Genomic DNA, 9,244 nt, shown 5'->3' with positions numbered 1-9,244 from the left:
TCCTGTTGCTAGCATTGACAAATTATCAGATGTATGGCTGTCTTGAACAGAAATACTTCCTGAATTTAGAGGTACTGGTGCAGGGAATGCTGATGTAGATGGTTTCTGAAAACTTGGGTTTGTAGGCACACCAGTGACACTATCTACTAAAATGGAATTTTGGACCAAAGATGAACCAAGAAGCGGTGTCTCTGACACTTGTCCATCTACTTTTGGTTTCCTAGCCGCCTGATTCTGATTGGCCTATTCAAATAAAACACAAAGAAGCAGTAACAGCAAGAGAATTTAATAAACATTTCATTGCTTATAAGAATTCTATATTAAATAAATGGCAATAAAAGCACCTAGGGTTCAAAGCTTAATGATGTCACGAAAAAAAAGAAAGCCTTGTTTAGAACTGTAATAGAAGGCTACAGAAAAGTTGAAAATACTTGTTTAGAATTAGATACAGGCTAAATTCTAGCCATTCATTTGTGAAAGTAACTTGTCTAGACTTAAGTTTTCCCATTTATGAAATGAAGATACTTTTTAAGTCATAATTGCTACCAAATTAAAAAGAAAATGTGTAACATATTAGTAGCAAAGTCCACTGGGTACACAGTTGAATAAACTACAGACATACACTGTAATTATTTAGAAATACTGGAAAAAAGATTAGCTACAAAATGTCAAATTGGGATCAGCCATGGCCTGGTGGTTAAGAGAGCTGAATCCCATCAGACCAACCACATAGCTTAAGTCCTAGAGCCAGCAGCTTGAAAAACTGCTTGGCACATGTGTGTGCATGCCCAAAATACTGATGAAAGGAGGAGAAATGGAGAAGGAATTGTGGCATATCATTCTCCATGAGGAGAGTGCTTTTTCTTCTTTCCCTCTGGCAAGCACACACATCCTCTAGCAAAGGAAAAAAACAACAAAACAAAACAACCAAAAAAATTCCTCAAATTGATCAGCTATTTGTTATGTAAGTGACAAATTTATATATTTTATTAAATCCTGCCAAACCTCTTACCCTCCAGTTTCGAATCTTCTTCAACCTACTGGGCGTTTTCTCCAATATTTGTAGAAACTCATGTGTTAGCTCTAAAAATAAAATTTAAATTTAAAACTTAGATGGTGTCTTAAAGACTTAAGTTCCTCTCAAGTGAGCAATATTTTAAAAAGTGACCACAGAGTTCATCTATTTCACTATAACCCTTCTATTCAACCCTCGGTGTACAGTAGATACAACCCTGAACTGGTATTTCCCTTTATTTTTTTAAAGATTATGCCCTCCCCCTGATTTTACTTAGAATCCCTGAAAAACTTATCAGCATTAAAAATAACCCTTGTGGGCCAGTCAGATGTGCGATAGTTAAGGTGGCAGGATTCCACACGGCCAAGTGCATAGTTCAAGTCTTGGACCTGGCATTGTGCTGGATGCACGTGCATGTATGCCCAAAAAACCCCCACAAAAAACAAAAATCCTCAAGATGAAAAGAAGGGATTATGGCATGGCCATCCCCTCTAGGGGGTGCTTTCTCACTTTCTAGTCCCCTCTCCTGTTCCCCCCAAAAAAAACATGCAGCCTATAGTAAACAAAACAAAATAAAACCCCCAAAAATCAAAACTCCGTTAGTCAAACAGCAGTAACACTTTGTTGCAGGCAAGATCTATCGATAGACTCTTTAAAATTAACGGGTAAAAGTTTCAAAAAGGGTATCTGTATAATCTCGATATATCTTCCCCCATATATTTACTAATTACAAAGGTAATCAGTAACTTCACAGTGAGAAACCCAGCAGACAACACATTAACTTCATCAAGTGATCATGATCATTACCAGTGGTAAGAGCATCAATGTGAGAAACCTTTGCTATGACTCACTAAGCAGGGCTCAGCCTACTTGCGTGATATTTTTACAAAAAACACGTTAACTCCAATAGAATGAGAAATCATCAGATAAATACCAGTTGTGGAATATCCTATGATACATAAATGACCATTAATCTTCAAAGTGTCATGGTTGTGGAGATAGGAAGGATTACAGAACTGTCATAGATAAAAGCAAAACAAAAATAAAAACAAAACTTGTCATAGATTAGAAAAGACTAAAGTAGGGACAGGTCAACTAAATGAAATGTGCAACCCTGGAACATGAGAAAATCTGTCATTTTTAATAGTACTGTATTAATGTTAATTTTTAGGTTTTGATAATCATATTGTTATGTAAGATGTTACTATCAAGAGAAGCTGAGTGAAAAGTAAAGAGGAACTCTATAATTTTGCAATTATTTTAACTTGAAAATTATCTTACAGTTAAAAAGGTAAAAAAAAAAAAAGAAAGAAAGAAAAATTCCTTCACCTACCCTCATACTTTTTCCACCAATCACCACTATTAATTTACTAGCAAACTATCCTGGTCATAACTTTGTATCAATTTCCTTAAATTTAGGGTAACAAAAAATGACTCACTTTTACAAGGTGGTTTGGTTATGATGGACTGGAATTTTATGCCTCAAAATAGTGTTATTTGGGACCAGCAGTTAGCGTAATGGCTATGTCGCTGGACTCCCATGTCGTCGACTGTGGTTCGAGTCCCAGACCCGGTGGCTTAAAACTCACGCTGGGCGCATATGTGTGTGTGCCCAAGATCCTGAGAGGAGAATGGAGAAAGGATTGCAGCGTGGCCATCCCCCCTGGGGGGTGATTTCTCAGTTTCTGTCTCTCTTTCTGACAAACACACACGCCCTATAGCAAAACCCTCCCCCCTCCACAAAAAAAGTGTCATTAATAGTTATTGGTCACTGGGGCCAGCAGGTGGTGTGGTGGTTAGCGGTGCTGGATTCTTACATGAATAAATGTGGTTTGAGTCCCAGACCCAGTGGTTTGCTTTCTCACACTCTCTCTCTCACTCTGTTACTCTCTGATCAAATTGAAATAATACAATAACGTTAAATAAAAATAATTCTTTAAAAAAATAGTTACTGGTCACTCACACATTATTCATATTAGTAAAAATAAATCAGAATACATGTAATTATGTCAACTCAATCCAACCGCAGCTGCCCAGATGGGAGTCCAGTGACGTAACCATTATACCATCTACTGGTCCCCTATGCTAAATTTCCCCCCCTTTTTATAAAGAATTATTTTATTACACTATTTATTTATTTATTTTAATTTGACCAGAGAGGGACAGAGAAAAAGAGAGAAAGAGAGAGAGAGAGAGAGAGAGGGAGAGCCATCAAGTCTGGGACTTGAAACATGGTCGGTTGGGAACCAGCAGTTAGCGTAATGGCTATGTCGCTGGACTCCCATGTAGTTGACCACGGTTTGTATCCCGGACCCGGTGGCTTAAAATTCATGCCGGGCGCGTGTGCATGCGTGTCTGCCCAAGATCCTGAGAGGAGAATGGAGGAGAAGGGATTGCGGCGGACCATCCCCCTCCAGGAGGTGATTTCTCGCTTTCTGTCTCTATGTCTCTGTCTGTCTGTCTGGTGCGCGCCCGCTCTTCTATAGTGAAAAAACCTCTCCAAACAAAACAAAACAAAACAAAAAACAAACAAAAAAAGAAACATGGTTGGTCATGTGGGAGTCTAGCGCCCTTACCCACCACACCACCTGCCGATCCCATGCTAAAAGTTTTAATGTGTTAAGTTTTCAAGATTCCTATATAGTTACTTTTCAAAGAATAATAACCTCGACTTTTTCAGAACGGAAGCTGAGACATGTTTAGTTGGGTCCTGTTGGAGGTCTGGGTAAGGGGACGAGACAAAACAAAAACGTTCAACTTTACCTACGATTTAACCAAGGATAAAAGAGAGATTACTTACACTCTGTGAACTTTACTTTGGCACCATGTATATAAGATATTTTTATTAAAACTATGCCAGGGGCCAGTAGGTGGAGTAGTGGTTGGGGCACTGGACTCCCAAATGGCCAACTATGGTTGGAGCCCGTATTTCCTTCTCTCTCTGCCTCACTCTCTCTCTGGTGAGCACATGTGCCCTATAGCAAATTAAAATAAATAAATAAAATTGAATAAATAATTCCAAAAAGAGACTACACTCAGTCAACCTACTGACTGCTAAGGCAAAACAGATGGCATGGATATTCTGATTGTCGAGCTCTATTACAGATGAAAAGGAGTTTAAACTCTGAAAAACCTCTGACAGGGCCAGCTCCATGGCCTAGTGGTTAAGGGATCCTGCACAGCTGAACATGCACTTTGAATCCCCGCCCTGGTGGCTTGAAAAACACACTAGGTGCCTGTGTGTACATGCTCAAAATCCTGACAGAGGAAGAAACAAAGGAGAAAGGGCTGTGGTGTAACCATGGCCCACTGGTGGGACAGGTCTTTTTCCATCTCTCTTTGGCAACCATACATGCTCCATGGGAGATTAGATTTAAAAAAAAAGGGGGAAAAAAACCCACCACTGATGAATTAAAAAAAGGGGGGAAAAAAGCCCACCACTGATGTATTAAGAAAAATAGTGTATTCACTCAATGATAATATGACATAAAATAGATACTCAAAACTTTAGGGCAAAAATCAAAACATGCTAACGAAAAAGTATATTTTATAACAGGAATTGGCGAACTATGGTAACATGGCCAAATCCAGCCTGCAAGCTGTTTTTATAAAGTTGTACTGGAACACAGGCATACCCATTCATTTACAAACTGCTAGTAGCTGCTTTCCGGCTGTAAGAGTAAAGTTGTACAGCTGCACTAGTAACTGTACAGCCCATAAACTCTAAAATAGTTATTTTTTCTTTGGCTCTTCACTGAAAAGGGCACTTAAAAAAAAAAACTAAAATTTTACTGGAAGACTGCATTCCAAACTTACTCAGATCTCTTTACTTCCAGGGATAAAAGTCCTCTATACGAAAAACCTGACATATCAGTTTAAGTGTTATCTATTAGGTAAAAAGTATTATTCATTTCCTTTCTGAAATTTATAGTGCCTAGTTATAATGTCCTAACTACAAGAATCTCCTCTCTGGCCAGTTTATTTTCAGCCAGAGAAATTTCTTTCTTTTTAAAAAAGAGATCCTCAAATTCCAGGTTTGTAAATTTACAGAACTCATACTCCCAATTTTCCTTACTTTTAAAAAATATTTAATTCGGGAATCAGCAGTTAGCATAATGGATATGTCGCTGGACTCCCATGTGGTCGACTGCAGTTCACGTCCCGGACATGGTGGCTTAAAACTCACGCTGGGCGCATGTGCGTGCGTGCCCAAGATCCCAAGAGGAGAATGGAGGAGAAGGGATTGCGGTGGGACCATCCCCTCTGGGGGGTGATTTCTCACTTTCTGTCTTTATGTCTCTGTCTGTCTGGCGAGTGCATGCGCCCTAAAGCAAAAAACCTCTCCTCCCCCCCCCCCAAAAAAAATTAATTCAAGGCAACAATGGCACTATAGAGCAAGAAATGTTACCCTGAAAAATCCCTTTCACTTTGCTTCTCATGTCGTAAATTAACACTCAACTTTGATCTACATATTTTAAACTAAACAATGTACTATAGTCTATAAATAGGTATTCTTGTTTCATCAACCTATAGATTAATAAATCTTATTTCTTTGGAAAGTCCTGAAAGTGCTTTAGATATTCAGTAGTGGTTACTACAAATTCAACTGATTGTTTTCTTTTCTTTAGGCCAATGAGTTCTTAGTTTCACCTTGTTCATTTGATTGTATAATTATACTTCAAAAATTCTTTTGTCAAACTGTTAAAAATAGAATTTATACTGTGGCCAGCAGGTGGTATGGTGGTTAAGGCACTTGACAACAATATGGCTGACTGGGGTGTGAGTCTAGGATCCAGTGGCTTGAAAAGTGTGCTGGGTGCATGTGCATGCATGCCCAAAATCTCAAGAGGGGTATGGAGCAGAAAGGACAGAGGCATAGCTATCTCCCTAGGAGATGATTTCTCATTTTCCCTCTGTTGAGCATACCCGTGCCCTATAGCCAATAGAGAAAAACAAAAAAAAAAAAAAAAAAAAAAAAAAAAAAGAATTTTCATAATCAGGAATATTTTTGATGTTTAAAAAAAATGTCCTCAGGCCCAGCAGATGACACAGTGGTTAAGCCACTGGACTCCCACATAGTTGACTGTGGTTTGAGTGCCGGACCTGGTGGCTTAAAATTCACCCGGGGTGTGTGTGCATGTGTGCCCAAAATCCCAAGGGGGGAAGGGATTATACCGTGGCCATCACCCCCAGGGGATGATTTCTCGTTTTCTGTCTCTCCAGCAAGTGTATGCACCCTATAGCAAAAATCTCTCAATAAAATAAAATAAAAAATAAAATCAGAAATTATCTGACATCAAAAAAAATTTTTTTTTCTCAACTTACCATCTAGTAATTCTAGAGTAACTGTAGGATCCACATATTCCCACCAGTGCTTTCCATCAGTTGACACAGGAATCTCCCAATTGGACCATTTGCAAGCCAAATGAATGCATACACATGCTATCACTGTTGGTTTGTACTGAAGACAGAAGGTTGTAAGATGTAGGCTGTTGTAGAGCAGATTTGAAAATGGAGAGCCACAGAAATTCAAATATGTAAAACAAAGAAAAACATTTACCAGTAAGATTAGAGGAAAAACAACTTTACAAAGGTTTTCTTCTTTAAGTCTATAGTTTAAAATGTGATCAAATCAAAAGCTAACAGTAATAACAACTGTAATACTAAAAAAACTAAGAGGTTAAAAATGTCCCCCTCACCCCTAGAGTATTTATGAATACTAGTAATATCAATATTTAGAAATTTTTTAATATTTAAATTCGAAGTATTTTATAAAAATGGAAGGGAGTATATTTGTAAGAGCCACTAAATCCAATTAAAACAATTTAAACTTTTCGGCAGCATTCTTCATTTGTAATGTCATGGTAAACATATAAAGACAAAAACTATAAAATTGACAGAATAATGTAAATGTCACATTATGATGAGATATTATACCATTTGATGTAGTTTAATACATAAAATTCTCTAGTAAATCAAAAAGGATTTAACACTTAACTGGGTAAACTTCCACCCCCTTTTCACCAAAGCCACAAGGAAAACTTACCTTTGCCAAAAGCTTCAAGACTCAATGTTGCTAAATACTAGAAAAATACCACCTTTTTTCTTCTACCACATAACAAAATTGGGCAGGTAGCATGTCAGCTAGCCTTTACTAATCAAGGTTTTTTAAATTCAGGATTTTAGGGTTTAACCTAGAGGTTAAAATCCCAATATATATCTGAGAAAATGGTATTGCCAATCTAAAATTTTAAATAAAACTTATCAATTCACAAAAATTTAAGGACCACAGAGAGCTGGTTGGTCCCCCTTTCCCCTACCATCCACTTAAATTTACATCATTAATATATTCAATCTATAGCAGAATTAGACATTAAAGGTTGCTTAAAACCCATTTCTCAGTTCACTTTCACAACAGATCAAAGTTTATTGACTAGCCACAAGCACAAGTAAAAACTGCATTTATGCAAATCAAAGCACTAATAGGACTTGACTACTAATTTACTCTAGTGGGAAGTATATGGAAAAAACAACCCCAAGTTACATAAATTTTATGTATTAAAAAACTTTAATGATTAAGGTTAAGATTGGATCAATGTAAAAATTTTTAAAAATTGTCATTTAACTATATTGTAAACTAGAAATAGCTTTATACTTACCAAGTTGCTCGAATTTCTAGGTTAAGTTTAGCTCTTTGTAATCTTTAGCTGCTATTCAGGCTACCAATTTTAGACTTATGCACTCACAAATCGAGAATATGTCATCAGAAAGCACCACTACACTTCACATTGTGCATTTAACCCCTTTGTGCCCAAAGTCCCTTGTACAATACACCGCAAAGCAAACAGGCAGGTACCACCACAGTAGATGGTCCAGTCTCCTGTCGCAACAAGGGTAAGAGACACATTGAGGGGGCCCTGCATTAAAGGAAGCTATAGTGTGCTACAACAGTGCAACAAAGAGAGTCAGGATAACAACCTGTTGGTAGCCATGAAATAGGATGTCTGTGCCAAATCCTTGCTTGCTGTAAGAAAAGAAAAAGAAACGGAGACAATACTATCAGCTTTAAGGTGCTACCATCAAAAAGTTCTCAACACAACAAAAACTTCAAAGATTTGTACACAAAAAGTAAATTTTACTTACTACTTACAAATATCACAAGAGCGCCATCATTTTCTATACTACTGAAAATCTTCAACAACATTCACTCAAATGTTTCTTGCTATCCCCCAAAGATCTGAGAAACAAGCCGATTTGCTTTTAGCTAGCCAGTTACAAGGGCTAAACTTGTTACTAAGTTAAGCATCTAGTCAGCTAAAAGTTGCAATAAAGCATTCTCCTGGATTTAAAAAAAAAAGAAGAAGAAGAAGAAAAGATTTTGAAGTCTAATACAAAATATCAGCTGCCTGCCAGACTTAATCTTCAGTCATATTTAAGTTGGTTTAAACACTTCCATCAAAACAAAAGAAACCCCCACCCCCAAAACTCAAGAGTACAAACTGCTCAGGTTTTCACTATAAGCATCAACAGAGAATAAATAACCCAGACACAACATAAAAGTGTAAATATAGGAAGCTCCAATGTATTGTTACTTAAAAAAAGATTAATAGAATTCAGTTAAAGATACATTTAGAAAACATACAGGTACTCTAGGGGATACTTCAACATTGGTCCCCAACAGAGAATGAATTTTTAACTAGCTCCTTAAGGCCCTGAAAACAGTCTCCTCTCCCCTTCTGCCGCTTATTCTCTCCAAAGCAGATGCCCTTACTAGTGTTTCCTGCCCCCGCCCCCCATTACTGGATCTGCCTTTCCCCTTGGCTCACCTAACCATCTGTTCTTTCTAACTCCACCCCACCCTCTCTAGTAGGCCTCACATTTCTTGCCCTCCTTTTATTCAAGGCACCTGTAATCCCTGCTGCCCCAGGTGGACCATCAACATTAAGGTTCTACAAAAGGGATCTGAGTTTAGCAGACTTGTGCTAAGGAAGAGTGTCAAAGCATCAGATGTCTTGGAGGCAGTGTGACTTAAGTATGGCATTCTTTCCTGGTGGGGAGGGAAGGAGAAATCACAGAAGTGAAAGGTCCCTGGTAAAATGACATTAGCCAATTCTGTAGCAAAGTAGCATAATAGCAACTTTCTCATCTCCAGAAGGAGGAAAAAAGGACTTAAATCAAATTTACTAACCTCTCCCCACCCCCCCCCGCACAAATAAAAAAAAAAAAAAA

General features: G+C 37.8%; 1 protein-coding gene across 2 annotated transcripts in view; it reads right to left on the bottom strand.

The window, feature by feature from the left end:
- CCNT2 (cyclin T2) overlaps window positions 1-9,244 on the bottom strand; it is a gene marked incomplete at its 5' end in the record, with an annotated part of 44,576 nt that overhangs the window by 4,516 nt on the left and 30,816 nt on the right. For both annotated transcript variants that reach the window (XM_014584658.2, XM_014584659.2), the window contains 4 exon segments: window positions 2-243; window positions 1,013-1,083; window positions 6,341-6,504; window positions 7,994-8,039. In XM_014584658.2, coding sequence (XP_014440144.1) covers window positions 2-243; window positions 1,013-1,083; window positions 6,341-6,504; window positions 7,994-8,039 — 523 coding nt within the window.

Source organism: Tupaia chinensis, unplaced genomic scaffold (genome assembly GCF_000334495.1).
Source record: "Tupaia chinensis unplaced genomic scaffold, TupChi_1.0 Scaffold147433_1, whole genome shotgun sequence".
NCBI lineage: Eukaryota > Metazoa > Chordata > Mammalia > Scandentia > Tupaiidae > Tupaia > Tupaia belangeri.
Note: the sequence above shows the minus strand (reverse complement) of the source record. Positions and strands in the feature narration are given on the sequence as shown.